Below are 21,543 nucleotides of genomic sequence, written 5' to 3' on the forward strand. Positions count from 1 at the left end.
AGGCCTCGTCCTGGTGGGAATCGAACCCAGGACCTTCAAGCTGTGAAGCTGAGGCTCTAACCACTGTGCCACCGAGCCGCCCACTTTAAAGAATGGAATGTATTATCTCTCTCTGAGAATCAGTTCTTACATTAACAGTTGTTTTGATCTTAGTTTTTCTTAAAATAAGAAAAAATATTCTTTGTCTAAAGCTGAAGAAGATTCAAAAAGTTTTTCTTTCTTGTTACAAGAAAAATTATCATGTTTTTTAGCAAATTTATCTGAACAAGAAATGGCCAGATTTTATTTAAATAAGATTTTTTTTCTCAAGAAAACTTTGCAGGGAAGACATTATTACTTTTGAGGGGAAAAATAAGAACTTATTTGTTAAAGTATGACATTTTTTACTTGCTTAGAATCCACTTTTTGCAGTGTAAATCAAACTTTGTGCCATGATTAGAAACACCAGGCCGGAGGATTCATGTATTGTACATGTTTTAGTGGTAAAGGAACATGCAAACTCCACACAGACCTTTTCCTCATCGCTTTCTCCACACACACAACAATTTAGCTGGGAATTCAACATTTTGTCCCAGAGAAAGTCCACGTGGGGGAGAGGAAACAGCGGAAACAGCGTGACAGATCCGCTCTAAAGACGTAATGGGACGTCCTAAGTGTTGCAGAACGATGCTGGGATGCTTACAGAGCCCTGATGAATACGTCATGCTCTGCTTCATTGCGTAGAGCGATGTCCTCACACTGTACCGGTGACTAATCCTCACACTGTGGGGAGCACTTACATAAAAGTACATAAAAGTTCACCTGCGCTTGGCCCCGCCCACCTCATAACTCCGAGGTGTGTCCGCTGGCGCCCTGCCACCGCCGGGGCCGCACCCTCCGCCCGCACCCACCCGCTCTACGCCTGTCTCATACTCTCACTGAGTAATCCTGCGTATTTAGCCTGTCTCAGAACGCTCTCTGACTCACCGCTTTATTGGCGACTTAGCACTGGTTCAATGGGTGTTTGTGCAGGCTCTCAGTCGTACAGGGGTTTTCCATCACAGACAAAGCCTCATAAGCCGTCGTGCTATTACAGACAGCATGCATTATTGAAGACTTTAAGCATTACACGTTTTAAACTGTACTTGAGTAATATCATTGTAATATATCTGAGTTAAAAAATTTCCGTGGCATTAAAGCAGTATTAAGTAGCTTGTTTACCTTCATAAATACGAGTGTTAATGGGACGATTTGAGGGTCTTTCATCGCCCCCTGGTGTCTCCGACCAGAAAACCACACTTGCCACCGTGTCGGAGTCACCAATGCACACTAATGGAATCACGCGGAAGAAGCTAACAGGCTAGCGGGCAGAGCTAACTGCGGGCTAGCGCTGCTTAAACAGTATTTACAGCCAAGTTTGAGTGAAAAAAATGATCTCCATTGTGTAATTGGATGTACAATATCCCTCTCTCCCTTTGTATTTTTTGTCAGCGTAGTATTTATTCTCACGGAGAATTAATGAGTAAAAAACTGCAACTTGCTCCGACACCTGCAGTGGTGCTTATGACCTCTAGGGGCAGGAGTTACGTAGTTCTGCTAAGCATGTTTGATGAAATGTTTGCAAACCCTAAGAAATTGAATACAAGAAAAAAAATACTGTATGTATAAAAAAAATACTGTATGTATATTTCTGTGTTTGTAGCATTAAAAAGCATTAAATTTGACTCGCATGAACCCTGAGTGAGCAGCTTACAGATTTTAAGCTGCAAAAGCTTCATGCAACACATAAGACAGATGTAGTTTGTGTTTAATGGGCTTTATTCTTCAGAAAAATATTTTTGTAGATTTTTTTGATGTAGGATTTTTACATAATTTCATGTTTTGCTTCTCATCCTTTATGTCTCGACTGAACGATGATGATGATGATGATGATAATGATGATGATGATGATGGCGATGGCTTATTGTACTTTTCAAGACTGTGTTACCAAGTTTCTCAAAGCGCCGCATCATTATTCAATCACTCCTCCCTCGATCGTGCTAAGCGACTATTGTAGCCACAGCCACCCATTGGGGCAGACTGACGGGACTATACTGTACTAAAGTATTTGTTTAGAACCAGAAAATAGAGCAATAATATGTTGAATATATGATATGCAAATTTACAATATCAGATTCATATCCAGTGTCAGGAAATGTGTGAAAAATAGGGGGTAAAATGAGGCAAAAATAAATGAAAAAAAAAAATCAAAAATAAATGACGTTTTTTCGTACCCGTCCCATAGGTGGGAGAAAAGTCCTCAAATTTAACTGTCTTGGGGCCAGATCTTGTGACTGGCGCAGTCGGTGCGCAACTCTAAATGCAACGTGGTACACGCGCGATCTTGCATGTTCCGCTAAAGGCTGCGCCGCTAGGGAGAGGGCGTTATTTAAGAAAAAGAGGCCGACTGAGGCGTTGTTCATAACAAGCAGCACTTGGAGCCACTCTTCTGTGGCAACCTTCACATTATGTTCCTCTTTACATCCCACTGCCTTGTCTTCTTCCTTAGAATCGACGTCAAATTGAAAACAAAGGCGAAATTGCCTTGAAAAGTCTGTTTGAGTGTTGGTTACGCACGGGCTTTCTTTGATACAGTAGATCAACAAACACACCACTAACACCAAAACAACAACAGTTTTCCATAAATAAACCACACACGCCTCAAGTGCCACAACACCAGGTCTGATCTGAGTTTTAAGGAGACATTTCCATCGTGTGTCAGTGTTTACCTCCTGATGATGCTCCGTGTGTGGCCACAGCTCAGTCCAAAAGAAAGAAGCGCATTTCACAGGCAACTTTTTTTTGTTTTCCAATTTAGCCGCTCCAAGAATCCTGCAGCTGTAACGCAAATCCAATTCCAATACGCTACAGTTTTCTTGCAACTGCTGCATAACTCTGCAACTCCTCCGCAGCCGATGTGACAGTTTATGATCAATTAAATCCTGTACATTTCGTAACTTTGTGCATTCGAACGGTGTCCAGCGCAAGGCTGCTGCCTCTCTGTCCCGCCCGCTCATCTTGGATCTGCAGTGAGTGACTGCAGCAGCGGAGGGACAGTTTTATTAAACATTGCGCGTTGCATCAGCATGTTACGCATGTACAAAAGAACCCCAAGTGTCTGTGAAATGAACATTTTGAAAACATTCTATCAAGTGATGGGAATTCACATTGATTTTAACGCTTTCCTTTTTGTCTCTCCAGCTTTACGGGATCTGATAGAGGAGCAGCCTGCAGTAGAAGAGTGAGAGCGAGCACAGCAACATGGTACGTAACAGATCACACTCCAGTCCACACATCCTCCCCGTGACCACACAACTACTTTCAAATCTTCTCCATCCTGTCGTCAAAATGTGGGCCTAAATCATGAATGTTTTCTTAATAAAATCCGTACCACAGTAAGAGGTTTCTAGAGGAAGTAAGGGTGAATTAAAGAAAACTCAATGAACAAGCTTTCTCCGATATCCCATGACATTGTGCTTGTTTATAGAAAAGGTTGCGTTCACGTTCTAGAATTTCATGATGTCGTAATCTCAGATGGAGTGCAGGCGACAATGGAACTCTGTGTCTTAGAAAGAAATCTCTAAATGGAAAGTTAACAAATGTGGAAACTGATCACAAACCTGTCACAATCATCTTATGGCTGAAAGTCCTTTATATTGACATTGACATTGACCAACATCATGGCCAATGTTTTTGAATATTGCCCCCACTTTTGGACGCCTTTATGAGTATAGCTCTGTTGTTGGAGGCTTCGTGCCCCTGGTAGGGTCTCCCATGGCAAACAGGTTCTATAGGTGACGGGTCAGACAAAGAGCGGTTCAGAAGCCCCTTATGAGAAAACCAACAGGCCTGGTTAGAACCATGAGGCCGTCCTTCTGTGGACCCACCACCTGTTGGAGGAGCCATAAGGGGCTGGTGCAATGTGAAGAAGATGGATGGATGGATGGATGGATGGATGGATGGATGGATGGATGGATGGATGGATATGTGGTTGGATGGATATGTGGATGGATGGATGGTTGGATGGATGGATGGATGGATGGATGGATGGATGGATGGATGGATGGATGGATGGATGGATGGATGGATGGATGGATGGATATGTGGTTGGATGGATGGATATGTGGTTGGATGGATATGTGGATGGATGGATATGTGGATGGATGGATATGTGGATGGATGGATGGATGGATGGATGGATGGATGGATGGATGGATATGTGGATGGATGGATATGTAGATGGATGGATATGTGGATGGATGGATATGTGGATGGATGGATGGATGGATGGATGGATGGATGGATGGATGGATGGATATGTGGTTGGATGGATGGATGGATGGATGGATGGATGGATGGATGGATGGATATGTGGTTGGATGGATGGATGGATGGATGGATGGATGGATATGTGGTTGGATGGATGGATATGTGGATGGATGGATGGATGGTTTATATGTGCAGACAGAGAAGACTCTGAGCTTTGTGATTGTTTTTGTTTCACGTGGATTGTCCAAGTAATCACAGAGATAAAAGCCAAAAACTCAGACAAATAATCTGCTTTCTGACTAAGGCTGTGCAATTAATCGGTGTTCGATAACAATTTCGATTATTATTACACTAAACGATTGCAAAGCAGACTTGCATTATTTCACGGCGCTGGGATTATTTTCCCTTCGCATTTCACCTGCCACGGCTCATGCTTTTGCCTGACATAAAAACAAACGGCGCTGTGTGATGATGTCATCAGGCCGCGCTGCTCAGTTTGCTTGCGCAGGTGTGAAACAGAGACCTCTCCTTAATCGAGGCATGATCTTTTGTACTTTTATGACTTTTATGACAGAAAACAGAAAATATTCAGCATTGGGCTCATCCTTCAAGATAGGTTTTTCTAAAAGGGAGAAAGTAACGCTGAGATTGGAATGTGACACCCTCCGAGATGAACTGGACCTACAGTTTGGTGCTGCAGCTACAATGAGATGACTACAGCTAGGAGGCCAATTAAAACTGATTATGTCGTAAATAATATGTCGCACTTGCGTCTGTTACAGGAGTTTGAAGCGTCGAAGCAGCAAAGCGGCAACGAGGATGAGCCGATAACGCCGCAGCCATCGAGTGTTCAGAACCCCAAATACCAGCTTTTCCTGAACAACGACCTGAAAACCAACGGCACGAGCTCCAGGGAGCAGGACCTGGGCTTCAGCGGCCAGGCGGGGGCGGAGAACGGAGCCAAACCCCAGTGGGAGAACTCCAGGCTGGGACAAAACAACTACAGAGGCTCCCTGGAGTCGCTCACATCCCGAGACTGGGACGCCGCGTCGGACAGGGTGAGGAACGCCACATCTAGTGTTGCATTGCCAAAAGCCACCAAAAAAATAGTTGTGTTTGATGATTAATAACTATTTATCGAAATATGATCAAAAAACCGAAGCCAGGTCTACCTCAAGTCAACTTCACGCTTTCATTTAATGCAGGTCTGACTGTTGTGGGGTTTTCTGTTGATGTGTGGCGAACTCTAGGAAAACAAAAGTATGACAAACAGCCCCGGTCTCCCCTATCTTGACATAAGTGGAGAATATGTATGCATGTATCTTAACTCCCGCCTGAACCGAAAGGATCCTCACGTCATCAGATTTTTTTTACATCATTTTTTTTGTTGGGTATTCAACTCATTTTTGTAACTTTTTTGTCATTTTTTTGGTCATTTTTTGTCACATTTTTGTCACTTTTAGCAAAATTTTTATCATATTTTTGTAAATTTTTTTGTAACATTTTGTCACATTTTTGTCTTTTTTTGTCACATTTTTATCATTTTTTAGCAAAATTTTTATCATATTTTTGTAATTTTTTTGTAACATTTTGTCACATTTTTGTTGTTTTTTGTCAAATTTGTGTCATTTTTTTGTCAATTTTTTAATCAAATTTTTATCATATTTTTGTAGTTATTTTGTAACATTGTGTCATTTTTTTGGTCTTTTTTTGTCACATTTTTGTCATTTTTTTGTCACATTTTTATCATATTTTTGTAAAAAAAAATTGTAACATTTTGTCACATTTTTGTCGTTTTTTGTCAATTTTTTGTCAATTTTTTCGTCAATTTTTAATCAATTTTTTGTCATTTTTTTGTCACATTTTTGTCATTTTTTTGTCCATTTCTTGTGACATTTTTGCCACTTTTTCATCAATTTTTTGTCACATTTCCATCATTGTTTTTGTCTCAGTTCTGTCGCTATTTTCTCACCTTTTTTCCAGAAGCTTTTGGACTGGGGTAAAGCCAAACGGGAGAAAATGTGCTCGGTTCAGGTGGGAGTTAAGGGGTTAAATAAATAAGCAGCTGAAATAGATCCTTCAAAATACCCGCCTTTTGCTTTCGCTGGCTTTCCACGTGCAGATGCGTGTCAGCCCAATGCCTGGTCAACCCGGTTTGTCGAGCTTTTCCATGACAAAGACCAGGGCCAAACCGGTCTGACCAGGTATAGGTTTTTGGACCGACCTCTGGCTGTGGCTAATTCGCGCTAGCCCGTCCGTGAACAGACTGCTGGCTTCTGATTGGCAGCACCCCTCACTATTGACACGCAGGTCATACGGATTTAATATTTCACAACATCATACCGCTGTTTCTAAAATATGACTAAATATTTGCATTCATAGTTTGTATGTAGCGGTTTCTTATCTGTTTTTTTAGCCTTGGCACCTCTGAATGATTCCATAACCCCCACCAGAAGACAACATTTGTCCACATTTGTTCTCATCGCGGCTTACAAGACTTTTAATGAGGATCTGTACAGCGTGCTCCTCTGTGGGGGCGCTGCCCACAACAAATGTGTTTGTGTGCGGTGGAAACAGTAGCATGTGCTGGATAGAGTCAACTATTGCTTTTCACTTTTGACATTTTCTCATTGAGCTTCACGATGTCGTCACCAGAAACGTTTTTGACCTCACAGACTCTTTGAAAACCATTTCAGATGCCGAAAAAAGGCCGGCAATTTAGGTTGAAGGCTCAATCATACTTCACAAGACGCAAGAAGTTCTTGTTCTTGCACCCTGAGCCGCAGAACAAAATGAAGTCACTTTTGCCGTGTGGCCATGGAACTGTCGACAGTTACAGAACGTTTTGGCAAAAGGGACTTCCTTTTGTTCTGCGGCTCAGGGTGCAAGAACAAGAACTTCTTGCGTCTTGTGAAGTATGAATGAGCCTTAATGTCTTCAATTAGAAAACATTAAGATTCTGTGATAAATAGTGTTGAAAATAAGGAAAAGCTGCAAAAAAAAATTAACTAGATCAGTATAAACATCTCAATTTGAGCATAATAATCCAAATTTTAGTTGTTTTGACTAGTTAAGAAGTTCTTGGGCATTTGTCCGAGATTATTTCACTTGTTCTGAGATGTTTCTGACTCGTTTCGATACATTTCGTCCTTATTTCAGGTCATTTTCTTTGCCAATGGGGTAAGAAAATTGTTCTTATCTCATTGGCAACTTTACTTTCTTATTTCAAGCGAGATTTACCCTAGAACTGGTCTGAAATGTCCTCAAACAAGCAAAGTAAACTTGGTCCGATCAGGAAAAGTGTCTAAATGAGTGAAAACCGCTCAAAACAAGATATATTTCCTCAATTCAAGTCATTTAAGTTGTGAAGAAATGTCAGATGAGGCTTCAGTTTTATGGAGCTTTAATCCAAATTCGTCAATTCTTGAATTGCTTTGTCACATCTGCCTCGTTTTATCACTTTTAAACAATCCCACTAGTAAAAAGGAGGTTTTGTGCAAATTTCTTGACAATTCAGGGCTGCATTGTTGGCTGGTTCATGTTCTAAGTCATACTCCAGACTTCACAGCAACACACAGTATCTATTGAGTGAGAGGCAGAGCATTCATGAAGCTTCTGGTCTTGTTTTTTCAGGGGTTCATGGGAGAGCGAGTCTTCAACAGTCCATACTCCACGACCTCCATGGACTACACCCCTATGTACCGCATGTCTGAATACAAGGTGGGTCACTTTCTTGCACTTAAGGCACAGGTTGTTCTGAATCGTAAGGCATGAGCTCTGACGGGTTTGCTGACTTTATTACAGGCTACACTCCCTACATCAGAATCTGTGTTGGATTTAATACTGTCTTCACTTTAACGCAGAGCTGGGTCTACATTGTTTACAAGACAACAGGCTAATGTTGCTAACTAGCTGCTAATGAGTCGGCGATTCTGAACCGCTTTATGCTGGGCCTTATTGCCTCTGGAAAACTAATCCTTCGACTAAAAAGTACTCAGAAAATGCTGCATCAAACTTCAAAAACTTCAAAATGTTGCAGACAACACGCAAACGTAAGAACATATCTCAGTTTGTAACAACAGTGGCCTTTTCCTTTTTTGCCCTGGTTTTGCTGTACTACAAGCTGCTCAAGACGTTAGCATGCTACTGGTTAGCAACATGATAAACACATGGCTGGATATATTTCTAACAAGGTAGATCTCCATAGTAACATGCCCATAGCGCATGACCAGGTTTGTCCGTCTGTCGGTGGTAGGTCGGACGAGCTTATAAGAAGACGGCTCTTTGACCAATCAGAGGAGAGAATCTGCTTTGTCACCCAAACTCTTTGGGTTTTTAGGGGTGAGGAGCAGAGAGGGAAAAGGAGGAAGCACCTTGAGCAGCAGCAACAGAAGTCCATCCATCCATCCATCCATCCATCCATCCATCCATCCACATCCGTCCGTCCATCTAACCCACAAACCCACCCACCCACCCATCCGTCCATGCATCCATCCATCCATCCATCCACATCCATCCGTCCGTCCATCTAACCCACCCATCCATCCATCCATCCACATCCATCCATCCATCCATCCATCCATCCATCCATCCATCCATCCACATCCATCCATCCATCCATCCATCCATCCATCCATCCATCCACATTCATCCACATTCATCCACATCCAACCATCCATCCATCCACAACCATCCATCCACATCCATCCATCCACATCCATCCATCCATCCACAACCATCCATCCACATCCATCCATCCATCCATCCACATCCATCCATCCATCCATCCATCCATCCATCCATCCATCCATCCAACCATCCATCCATCCATCCATCCATCCATCCATCCATCCATCCACATTCATCCACATCCAACCATCCATCCATCCACAACCATCCATCCACATCCATCCATCCATCCACATCCATCCATCCATCCACAACCATCCATCCACATCCATCCATCCATCCATCCACATCCATCCATCCATCCATCCATCCATCCATCCATGTGACCGTGTTGAGAAGTGAACTGGGCGGACCAAAGAAAACGCGGATTTAGTCTTTTCGTTAAAAAATATGTATATTAAGACATCGCATGTAGTCTGCAGTTCCGTCTCACACTACTGTATCTTTTTAGTTTTGGACTGCTGTATTTCCTTCTGCAAACAAAGTATCTACATGTGCTAAAAACCAAACACTGACGTTGTTGTGGATGAATGTTTGTGTGCAGATGCAGAGCGGTTTGTCCCCGGCCACGTCTGATCTGAACTTGTACAACTACAACGGGCGCAGCACCAGCCCCGTCCCGGGGGTGGCCCTGGGCACTGGCCGGACGCGCTTCTCCACGTACGAGACTCTGAGGCGCAAACAGGAGCTCAGTGCCCCTCAGATTCTTCCAACAACACACTACTCAGTGCGCTCTGCGACTCTGGGAAACCCACACAAGAAAGACTACATCGAGGAGCTGACTAAAGAACTGGACGCCTGTCAGAAGGTACGTCTCCAATGACATCGCGCATAGTTCCGGCGGCCATTTTGAATACCGAAGTAGCATTGTGCAGGCTAAACTAACTCATCGAAGAGGAAACGGAAAGCCTTTTTTTCTGTGATTTTTACAGTTTGTCATGGCAACAGAGTCTCAGTCTGAGTCAGTGTTTAAAGAGGGGGTATTATGCTTTTTTCAATCCCATAGCACCAGTCTATATCACACTACAATGATGACAAAACCTTCTGTTGACAAACCTATCCCTAAAATGGCCGCCATCAGAGTCTTTACAGATTACTCAAAAAATACGTGAATGTGCCAAGGCAACACTTTAGGCATGTTTTCAATGAGGGAATGACATAATAACATGATGGAAAGCTTGAAAAAGTCGATTTTGCATAATACCCCCCTTTAAGCTGCTCAAGACGTTAGCATGCTACCGGTTAGCAACATGATAAACACATGTCTGCCCCACATGTATGAACACTGGAGAACAACTCAGCTCTGAGCTCTGTCACAAGTTGCAGCAAAGGTTTGGAGTGTGATTCAGGGCTTTCTCTTGGAGAGGTCGGAGCTGAGCTGTTGAAGCTAAATGCTACCCGGTAGCATGCTAACATCTTACATACTGACTCACTGGTTTCTTCATGTAAACGGGGCCGTGTTATCTTCTTGAGCAATGATTACGAGTACATTATAATGTCACTGCCAATCACTTGTCTTTTGTTTTCATAGTAGAGTAGAGATATTGTTACATGTGGTAGTACTAGATAATGCTACTTTGGTATTCAAAATGGCCGCCATAACAACAAAGAGCACATGACTGAAAGGCATGAATACCCAATGAGAATCAGTTAAAAAATCCAGTTATCCCTGTGTATTGGATGAATGTTTTTTCCACTAGTTTATTCATGGGAAGAATTAATTATTGATCTGTAACATCTCGTTTGAAATTAGCCCCCCTTAGTGTCCCCCCATTGTGCACTCTCCATTTTTGGGATTATTAGGTGTTGATTGGTCAAAGGTCAGCTCCCAAACGTCTCTTTATTTGATTATTTTTTGCAGAGGAACCAGTTTCTGGAGGCGGAGAGTGTGGAGATGGAGAAGGAGAGAAACCAGATAAGGTGGTGATTTATGTTCGTGCTACCATACAAATACGATGAATAACTTCAGTATCAGTTTGTGATTTTTGTTTGTGTTTGAATCGAAGGTTTGAAATGCGAGGCCTGCTGGTGAACAATGAGGATCTGCTCAGGACAAACACTCAGCTGACCAACGAGATCAAGAGGATGAGGGAACAGATGTTGGAGATAGACAAAGAAAACCAGGCCATGGCTGAGCGCTGTCGAGAAATGGAGGTCAGTGTCATGCCACCGTACTGTAGTCCTTTTTAACCCCTTAACTCCCACCTGAACCGAGCACATTTTCTCCAGTTTGGCTTTACCCCAGTCCAAAAGCTTCTGGAAAAAAGCTGTGAAAATAGCAACAAAACTGAGACGAAAACAATGATGGAAATGTGACAAAAAAGTGAGAAAACATGGACAAAAAAGTGACGAAAAATTGATGAAAAAATGACAAAAATGTGACAAAAAAATGACAAAAATGTGACAAAAAATTCCCAAAAAAATACAAAAATGTGACAAAAATTACAAAAAAAATGTCAAAAATGTGATAAAAAATTGACGAAAAAAATGACAAAAATGTGACAAATAATGACAAAAAAATTACAAAAATGTGACAAATAATGACAAAAAAATAACAAAAAAATGACAAAAATGTGACAAATAATGACAAAAAAATGACAAAAATGTGACAAAAAAATGACAAAAATGTGACAAAAAATACTAAAAAAATACAAAAATGTGATAAAAAATTGACCAAAAAATGACAAAACAATGATAAAAAATTGACACAAAAATGACAAAAATGTGACCAAAAAATTACAAAAATGTGATAAAAAATGACCAAAAAATGACCAAAAAATGACCAAAAAATTATAAAAAATTGACCAAAAAATGACAAAAATGGGACAAAAAATTACAAAAAAGTTCAAAAATGTGACAAAAACGACAAAAAAAAAAGACAAAAATGTGATAAAAAATGTATGAAAAAAATGACAAAAAATGGATAAAAAATGGACGAAAAAATGACAAAAAAATGACAAAAAAGCTACAAAAATGAGTTGAATACCCAACAAAAAAATGATGGGAAAAAAAAAATCTGATGACGTGAGGAAAAAGATCCTCTCGGTTCAGGCGGGAGTTAAGAGGTTAATGTTAATACTATATTTATTTAATGACAAAAAACACTCTAATTTCAATATCAGCTCACATTGAATTAAGAAACTATTATGAACTCTGTGAAAAGCCCAACTGCTACTGTCATTTGTAATGTCTTTCAAGTAACGTGCGCTCGAGATACAGAAGTGTACTTGAACTTGAACTTTCTCCCTTTGCTCCACCATTACTTTAACAAATGCTGAATAATGAATATATTTCTCCATCAAATAAAGATACAGAGACATGGAGATGAGCAAAGTGGTTCGACAGCCCATAAATACCTAAAAAAAAACTTCTTCTGGACTGTGAAAAAAAGATGCCTATGGGCCTGATTTTGGCTTTACTTTATTTGTGTGTGATAAATATATATAGTATATGTATAGTTTATAGTCTGCCAGAAAATGGCAAAAAAAGAGGGGAACATTTTGATACCTATCAGGGACTGGGACTGAAAAACAGCCCTGGACTCTGACCAGCCTGGCCCAAATTAGCGTAATTGTGCACTTCCACAAATACATATTTTAACATTAGCCTTAACATTAACGAGTGCATTTTTCCCCAGTTCGGCTTTTTATTATGATTTTTCTGACTGGTATCATCAGCAAAAAGAGCGGGAAAGGTGGTCGTAGAAACAGAAGCAAAATCATTAATATAAATAATAAATAATATTGGTCCCAAAATTGAACCTTGTGGCACACCATACTCCACCTTTTAGATTCATGTTTTTTTATTCTGGGCTTTACCCAAATCTAAAAGCTTCCCGACTGGAGATCAACATCATTTGAAAGCTAAGACCTACAAAAGTGATGGAAACTTTTCGTCACGTCGCCACATTTTTTGTTGTGTTTTTTTGTCCGTGTTTTTCTCACGTTTTCCTCCTCTTTTTCTCGCTATTTTGATGCTTTTCTTTTTAGCTTTTAGATTTGGGTAAAGCTCGGTTGAGGCGGGACTGGTGGCCCTCGAGCCGGTGGCCCTTCTGTGCTCTTCCAGAATGGACATATGGCCAGTCCGCCCCTGATACCTATGAGTTGTTTTCTCACCCCTGGACTAGGACACGCCCCCTTTTCTGATGCATTGTGTGATCTATAGGTTGTGTTCACGTGACATCACAACATAGATTACATACATTTAAATTGAGGCGGAGCAACTAAAAATCTAACTATTTCTAGTGTTAGCTTGTTGCTAATTTCTCTGTAATTCCTGGGACAATTAACATGAAAAACAAAAACTGTCTGATTCAAAGTCACCTCTTCCAGCACATATGAAGGTCAGTTTGTTTATTTTCCAGATTGAGGTGAAACAAGCTCGAGAGGTCATGGTGGAGGCCAACAACCAGGAATACGCCTTCAATTTCCTCCAGCAGTCTCTGAAAAACCAGATCCAAGACACAGAGGTGATTCACTGACACGCACTGGTTTAAATTACTTTAACGTTTCCACTGTTGTTTCACGTTCGATGTTGTTGCTGTGACTCCGCAGGACAACCTGGAGAAGCAGACGCTGCACGCCCAGACTCTGGCCGAGAAGCTGTGGCATGCGGAGAGACAAGTGGAAGAGTTCGAACTGGACCGAGACTCGAAGGACAAGAAGACGTCCGAGCTGAGCAACGCAGTGATTCGACTGGAGAGCGAGGTACAAGCGCAGGCCATTCAAGCAATATGAGGCCACAATACCTATTAGTGCATTTATACCTGTTTTTCTTAGTTCTCAATGTTCAACGATCAGTTCATTTTAAGATAACAATGAGCAAACATATCTGCCACTTTACCCAAATAGAAATAGATACAATTACGGAATCTGGCTTTGTATGAACTGAACTGAAATGAACTGAACTTAAATTAACTGAATTGAACTGAACTGAACTGAGAAATGAACTAAACTGAACTGAACTGAAAACTGAACTGAAAACTGAACTGAAAACTGAACTGAAAACTGAACTGAAAACTGAACTGAAAACTGAACAGAAAACTGAACAGAAAACTGAACTGAAAAGAAAACTGAACAGAAAACTGAACAGAAAACTGAAAACTAAACTGAAAACTAAACTGAAAACTAAACTGAAAACTAAACTGAAAAGAAAACTGAAAAGAAAACTGAACAGAAAACTGAACAGAAAACTGAACAGAAAACTGAAAACTAAACTGAAAACTAAACTGAAAACTGAAAACTAAACTGAAAACTGAAAACTAAACTGAAAACTGAAAACTAAACTGAAAACCGAACTGAAAACCGAACTGAACTGAAAACTGAACTGAAAAGAAAACTAAACTGATAAGAAAACTGAAAACAAAACTGAAAACTGAAAACTAAACTGAAAACTGAAAACTAAACTGAAAACTGAAAACTGAACTGAAAACTGAACTGAACTGAAAACTGAACTGAAAACCGAACTGAACTGAAAACTGAACTGAACTGAAAACTGAACTGAAAACTGAACTGAACTGAAAACTGAACTGAAAACCGAACTGAACTGAAAACTGAACTGAAAACTGAACTGAACTGAACTGCCCTGTGTTCCAGTTGACCGAGGCCCTGCAGGTGGCGGCGCAGGCCAGCTCAGAGAGGAACCTCCAGGTGAAGCTCAGAGAAGACACTCAGCTACGAGTGGACGAGCTGGAGGAGGGACTGCTGGCCAAGGAGCAGGAGATCGACAAGCTGCAGATCCTGGTCACCAGGCTGCAAGGAGAGGTAGGTCCCAAAAACTGTTCATTCTTCAAACCAGCACAGGGGTGTCGGGCAGTTACCCTTGAGAAAGTTGGATAATTGCTCACTGAGTACTCCCCTCTCTGTGTGTGTCAGGTGTCGGGGAAGCTGGTGGATAAGGAGCGCTCTCTGGAGGAGGAGATCCAGCTGCGAGAGAGGCTCCAGCTGCAGTGCAAACAGGCCGAGCGCAGCCTGGACGACCTCCGCATGGAGCTGTACACCAGCAACCAGAGCCGGGACGAGCTCAGCAAGCAGTTCAAAGTGGCACAGGTGAGGGCTTTGACTCAACCTTTCCCCAAAACGATTCAAAGAAGAAAGAATCTGGCTTCATAAGATCCGAGAAACACCAAGGAAAACAATAAAAAGTGAAACCAATATCTAGAAACACAGACAAAACTAAACATAGCAGTACTCAGCGAAGAACAATATTTATCTTTATTACAATCAAGACCAAAGACCACCACGTCCAAAAAGTCCAATGTTTAGTTCTATTTCTAACATGTAGCTTTACTGTTATGTGTTCAGGCACATGTTTTATAGCAGGGGAGCCCAAACTTTTTGTCTCCGAGGGCAAAAATTCGAAGTACCTGTGAGTTGCGGGCCAAACACGGCGATGTCAAGCTGTGTTTGATGTTTTCGATAGCCTACATTTGCATTTAATTCTATCTATGCAAATAACGTGCAATATTAAAACGAATTGTAACTATGGCAAAAGCCTAGTTTTAGTAGAACAAAATCAACAATTGTAGCAATTTATTCGTTCACTCAAAGAAAATGCCGCATTAGATTATTTTGAAAGTGTCAGTTCAGCATCAATTTTCTTTTATAAGTCAATTTTTAACATATGCTGTCGTTAATGTCAACAACCTTTGCAATAAAAGTTGGAAAACTGTGAAAGTTGCTGCTACAACGCTCTGTGATTGACAAATACCAAGACAACAGTGTTTCTTAACTTTGCGAAAGGAGTGAAACAGCGCCCCCAATTTGACGCCTGTGGTCAAAAAGTGTACTGCATCCATATTTACCACTGAGAATGAATGGAAGAGAGTTAGTATTTACCAGTTTGTTTGTTTTTTTCATCATGATCGGACGTCACTGCTGTGAACCACACACCGATGGTTTTGTTTTGCGTTTTCAGGAGAGGATCATTGATCTGGAGACGGATCTGGAGGACCTGCATGACAGTGAGCAGCGGTGGGCTTCCAAGCAAAAGAGAGCCATTGAACAGGCAAGTGGAAACACACATCAGATCGATCACAGCAACAGATGAAGCACTTCTATTTGTTTCATATCTAGAGTTACTGGCTGCAAATGTGACCAAGAAACTCCTACGCTCTGATCAGGCCAACAAGCTCATACAGCTCATACTGACTGAACACTCTTGTTTCAGATGGAACAACTCCAGATCAAGGTCATTCAGCAGAAAGATCTGAATGAAATCCTGGAAATGGACAAGGACTCGCTGGAGAGACAGGTTAGTGCCACATAGCTGGTGCCCATGGGGAAGAATGTGTTTGAGAGTATTACCAAATATATCCACTAAAATCAAAATACTGTTGGGTTACAGCTTCGGGAGCTGAAACTGGAGGTGGACGAGCTGCAGAGCTCCAGGGTGCAGGAGGATCTCATCTCCAAAACCGAGTCTAGAATGAAGGAGCTGGAGAACAACCTGAGAACAGAAGAGCGGTCAGTGACTCTAATATCGTATTATTACCTGTTATATTAGTTTAATACTGCGTTAGTGAGATGTTTCCTTGGTAGGCAGGCATGACCAGTGTTAATTTTGACAACATATTTTAATTTAGTTTTAGTCTCAGTCTTTTGACCAAAATGTAATTTAATTTTAGTCGAGATTTAGTCGGAAAAATCTTTTCAATTTTAGTCTAGTTTTAAATTTAAGACGAATTTAGTCGACTTATATTGATAATATTCATAATAATCATGTTTAATCTTGTTCCTCTGCTTCATGGAGCTGCTCCTCATGAACAAAGCTCAGAGCTGATCATTTGACAGTGATTTTTAATGATCTGAGGCTCTTTCAGACGCTCAATACAAGTTTGGATGATTTTAGTCTCTCCTTTTCATTTTTATTTAGTCTTATTTTAGTCATAGTTTTAGTCTCATGAGAAACTTTTAATTCAGTTTTTGTCCAATTTTAGTCGTCAAAAATATCACTTTGACTAAAATTAAGACTAAATATTTTAGTCGACGAAATTAACACTGGGCATGACGTGCAAAAGATTGATTCTTTATTCCATAATTCATGTCGTTCAAAAAGGGATAAAATCATCCATAAAGCACAGCCTCCCAAACTCCTAAACCAGGGGACAGCACCTCTGGCCCTCAAGATGATTTTGAGACACATTTTTACACAAATCAGAGAGTACTTTTAACATTATTAGAGTTAAATGGGAGGAAAAAGGTAGAAATACTGTCAATACACCCAGGGGTGGACTGGCCATATGTCCGTTCTGGAAGAGCACAGAAGGGCCACCGGCTCAAGGGCCACCGGTCCCGCCTCACCCGAGCTTTACCCAAATCTAAAAGCTACAAAGAAAAGCATCAAAATAGCGAGAAAAAGAGGATGAAAACATGAGAAAAACCCGGACAAAAAAACACAACAAAAATGATAGAAAAAAATGATTTTTTAAAAAACAACAAAAATGTGGCGATGCGACGAAAAGTTTCCGTCACTTTTGTAGGTCTTAGCTTTCAAATGAGGCGTTGCATTGTTGATCTGCAGTCGAGGAGCTTTTAGATTTGGGTAAAGCCCAGTTAAAAAAAAACATGAATCTAAAAGGAATTCCGTGGAGTATGGTGCACCACAAGGTTCAATTTTGGGACCGCTATTATTTATCATTTATATTAATGATTTTGCTTCTGTTTCTACGACCACCTTTCAGTTCTTTTTGCTGATGAAACCAGTCAAAAAAATAATAATAAAAAGCCGAACTGGGGAAAATGCACTCGCTAATGTTAAGGCGGGGTTAAAAGGTTAAAATATGTATTTGTGGAAGTGTCACAATTACGCTAATTTGGGCCAGGCTGGTCAGAGTCCAGGGCTGTTTTTCAGTCCCAGTCCGCCCCTGAATGCACCCAATGAGGTCATATATTATGTACAACACTGGCATTTGAAGGAAGTGCACTGGGAAAATAATAATCGTTTTAAGGAAGAAATGACATAAATCTACTTGAATTAACCGATTAAATCAAAGGTTTGTTGTGGATTTGGTCTGGCCTGAGATAAGATAAAACCTCTAGTAGTCGTTATTCTCTTGATTCAGATAGTTTTGTCTGATTTCAAGTGGGTTTTATTCTTGTTCCATTGGCACTTTAGCATTTGTATCTTGGATTAGTTCAAACCGACTCAAATTCAACATAGAACTTCAATTCAAGCAATTTTCTGAACTGAAAACTGAACTGAACTGAACTAAACTAAACTGAACTGAACTGAAAACTGAACTGAACTGAACTGAGAACTGAACTGAGAACTGAACTGAGAACTGAATTAAACTAAACTGAATTAAACTAAACTGAATTAAACTAAACTGAATTAAACTAAACTGAATTAAACTAAACTGAATTAAACTAAACTGAAAACTAAACTGAACTGAACTGAAAACTGAACTGTTCATGTTTTTGGGGCAGGAATAAGGCCATCCTGACCAACAACGTCAGCAAACTGGAGAGAAAGATCAGCGAGCTGACGGACCAGCTGGAGGAGGAGCACCGCATCTCCAACGAGCAGAAGGAGCTGGTAAGGAGCTGGATCGCCTTTACTTTCCATCCCGGTGGCTTCGACGATGCTCCAGGACCAATTGTTTTGAAGGTTTCCGGTAGATTTTCACTGCTGACGAATCTGTGTCCAGTGTTACATTACATTACATCCAGAAAACCTTCTAGAAACCCGACTAAAACTCAAATAAAATTGGTCCGGAAGCATCACAGAAGCCCCAGAGATTTGCAAACAGTACAGGAAGTGACATAGATAGAGGTAAAGTTCAGCTTGACTCACCATAGATACAGACGGCATCTCTGGAATCGCCCATATATGGTCATGTTTGAAAACAGTTAAGGGGGAAAACAATTTGGAGACTTGAACAAATGCTGAATTATGAACATAGTTTCTACTAAATAATGATACAAAGACATGGAGAGGAGTAAAGTGGTTCAACAGACCATAAATACATAAAAAACGGAGAATGCTAACATGATGCTACATGTTAGCACTGGGCTAATGCTAACGGTTAGCTAGCGCTAGCTACAACTGCCGTTTTTTCACTTCTTCTGAACAATCTGCTGTGAGAAAATATCCATATGGGCCCGATTTACACTTGACTTTGTCTTTGTCTGTATCTATTGACATAGATACAGACGGCATCTCGTCATAGAAGGGGGCGTGGCTTCGCCGAGGGGGAAAATAGAATCTTTAGAGAAACACAATTTTTTACTCTTTTTAGACATTTTCTGGTGAAATATGAACTTATTTATTACATAAATAAAGTCAAGTCTAAATCGGGCCCATTTGGATATTTTCTCACAGCAGATTGTTCAGTAGAAGTGAAAAAACGGCAGTTGTAGCTAGCGTTAGCATTAGCCCGATGCTAACATGTAGCATCAAGTTAGCATTCTCCGTTATTTATGTATTTATGGGCTGTTGAACCACTTTGCTCCTCCCCATGTCTTTGTATCAATATTTAGTAGAAACTATGTTCATAATTCAGTATTTGTTAAAGTAGTTTTTGAATAATTAGAGAAAGTTTAGATTTTATCAAAATTGTTTTCCCCCTTAACTGTTTTAAAAAATGACCATATATGGGCGATTTTGTTTGGAACCATCATGATTGTGTTTTCGATGAACATGTGCAGTAAAAACAGTCGAGCAGTGTCGTTATTTTCCAATAAATGTTGATCTAGCGCCAGTTTTGTCAATTTTTAATGGCATTTAAGGACTTAATTTTTGCACAATTAATTGAATGACTTTTAATGCCCTGCGGAAACCCTGATTATGAAGAGAAAACATTTCCCTAATTGTTCAGATATAGAACATTGGCCTATTCTTAAGTGAACTCTTTCTTTAATTTGGCGCAGATGACCCAGAGGATGCGGACTCTGAAGAGACAGCTCAACGAGGCCGAAGAGGAGGCGAGCAGAAAGGAAGCCCAGTGCCGCTTCGCTCAGCGGGAGCTGGCAGAGGAACGCGAGGGCCGAGAGCGCCTACAGAGACAACTCGTCGACCAACAGCTACAGGCCAAGTACGAACACGTTTAAATACTGTGTATATTTAAAGGCAAGACATGGAAGGAGAATGCTTGAATGCTTGAATGTATTGAGACCTTGTGGACCTCTTGGAGAGCATGTGGAGACCATGCAGAGACCACATGGAGACTTTTTCTCCAGGGGACATCTGTGAACCATTTCTCCATGTAGTCTCCAAGCCTGAGTGAGATAGGCCCTTAATATGTCAACAAGATAAAACCATACATTTAAACCTGGCTCTATTCATTAACCTCTTACCACCCGCCTAAACCAAATGCATTCTGTCCTCTTTTGGCTGTGTAACACCTCATGTGAAAGCTAAGACTCACAAAACTGACCTTTTTCCTCGCGTTGTTGCTGTGTTGTGTCACCTTTTTTGTGTATTTTTTTTCTTTTCCTTTTTTTTTTTTTCGTGACATTTTTGTTGAATTTTTGTCACATTTTTGTTGAATTTTTGTCACATTTTTGTTGAATTTTTGTCACATTTTTGTTGAATTTTTGTCACAATTTTGTCGCATTTTTGTCACAGTTTTGTCACATTTTTGTCGCATTTTTGTCACATTTTTGTCGCATTTTTGTCACATTTTTGTTGAATTTTTGTCACATTTTTGTCACATTTTTGTCACATTTTTGTCGCATTTTTGTCGCATTTTGGTCACATTTTGGTCACATTTTTGTCACATTTTTGTCACATTTTTGTCACATTTTTGTCACATTTTTGTTGCATTTTTGTCGCATTTTGGTCACATTTTTGTCACATTTTTGTCGCATTTTTGTCACATTTTTGTCGCATTTTGGTCACATTTTGGTCACATTTTTATCACATTTTTATCACATTTTTGTTGCATTTTTGTCACATTTTTGTCACATTTTTGTCACATTTTTGTCACATTTTTGTCACATTTTTGTCACATTTTTGTCGCATTTTGGTCACATTTTTGTTGAATTTTTGTCACATTTTTGTCACATTTTTGTCACATTTTTGTCACATTTTTGTCACTTTTTTGTCACATTTTTGTCACATTTTTGTCACATTTTTGTCGCATTTTTGTCACATTTTTGTCACATTTTTGGTGCTTTTTCCCCAAGAATCTTTTTGATTAGGGTAAAGCCAAACTGGAGAAAATGGGATCCGACTTAAGAGGTTAATCAGATTTCATCGCCAAATAAAATTGAACCTGTTTGTTTTCACCAACACTACCTGGAGACTCCCCTTATCTCCCTCACATCTGTGACACATCTCCGTGGCCAACAGGAACTCGACTACAAGTAGTCTCCAAGTAGTTTCCACGCCAGTGAGATAGGCCCTTTAAGCTCTAAAGAGCCATATTTGGCTCCGCCCCCCTTGTGTCTGCATCTCCGGGACCATAACTTTCGCATACAAATACTGTCAGTCATATTTTTCACCTCTCCGTGTTCAGTGGACTCTCAGCAACAAATTCATCCCCTCCAATTTCAAATCAACAGATCCTAGCTCAAACAGCCACAATATGTCAATTCGTCATAATTCGTTGTACATATTTTGGTCATT

General features: G+C 40.4%; 1 protein-coding gene across 1 annotated transcript in view; it reads left to right on the forward strand.

Annotated features, from left to right (window-relative positions):
- LOC306981562 (uncharacterized protein) overlaps window positions 1-21,543 on the forward strand; it is a 47,354-nt gene that overhangs the window by 24,680 nt on the left and 1,131 nt on the right. The window contains exons 2-16 of the mRNA XM_079581169.1: window positions 3,220-3,282; window positions 5,070-5,345; window positions 7,921-8,007; window positions 9,521-9,784; window positions 10,838-10,896; window positions 10,983-11,130; window positions 13,340-13,444; window positions 13,530-13,682; window positions 14,571-14,738; window positions 14,850-15,023; window positions 15,892-15,981; window positions 16,144-16,227; window positions 16,321-16,439; window positions 18,402-18,510; window positions 19,845-20,008. Coding sequence (XP_079437295.1) covers window positions 3,280-3,282; window positions 5,070-5,345; window positions 7,921-8,007; window positions 9,521-9,784; window positions 10,838-10,896; window positions 10,983-11,130; window positions 13,340-13,444; window positions 13,530-13,682; window positions 14,571-14,738; window positions 14,850-15,023; window positions 15,892-15,981; window positions 16,144-16,227; window positions 16,321-16,439; window positions 18,402-18,510; window positions 19,845-20,008 — 2,003 coding nt within the window. The 5' untranslated portion in view covers window positions 3,220-3,279. The remainder of the gene's footprint in view (window positions 1-3,219; window positions 3,283-5,069; window positions 5,346-7,920; window positions 8,008-9,520; window positions 9,785-10,837; window positions 10,897-10,982; window positions 11,131-13,339; window positions 13,445-13,529; window positions 13,683-14,570; window positions 14,739-14,849; window positions 15,024-15,891; window positions 15,982-16,143; window positions 16,228-16,320; window positions 16,440-18,401; window positions 18,511-19,844; window positions 20,009-21,543) is intronic.

The sequence above is a fragment of the Gobius niger genome, assembly GCF_951799975.1.
Source record: "Gobius niger genome assembly, chromosome: 22".
Lineage (NCBI taxonomy): Eukaryota > Metazoa > Chordata > Actinopteri > Gobiiformes > Gobiidae > Gobius > Gobius niger.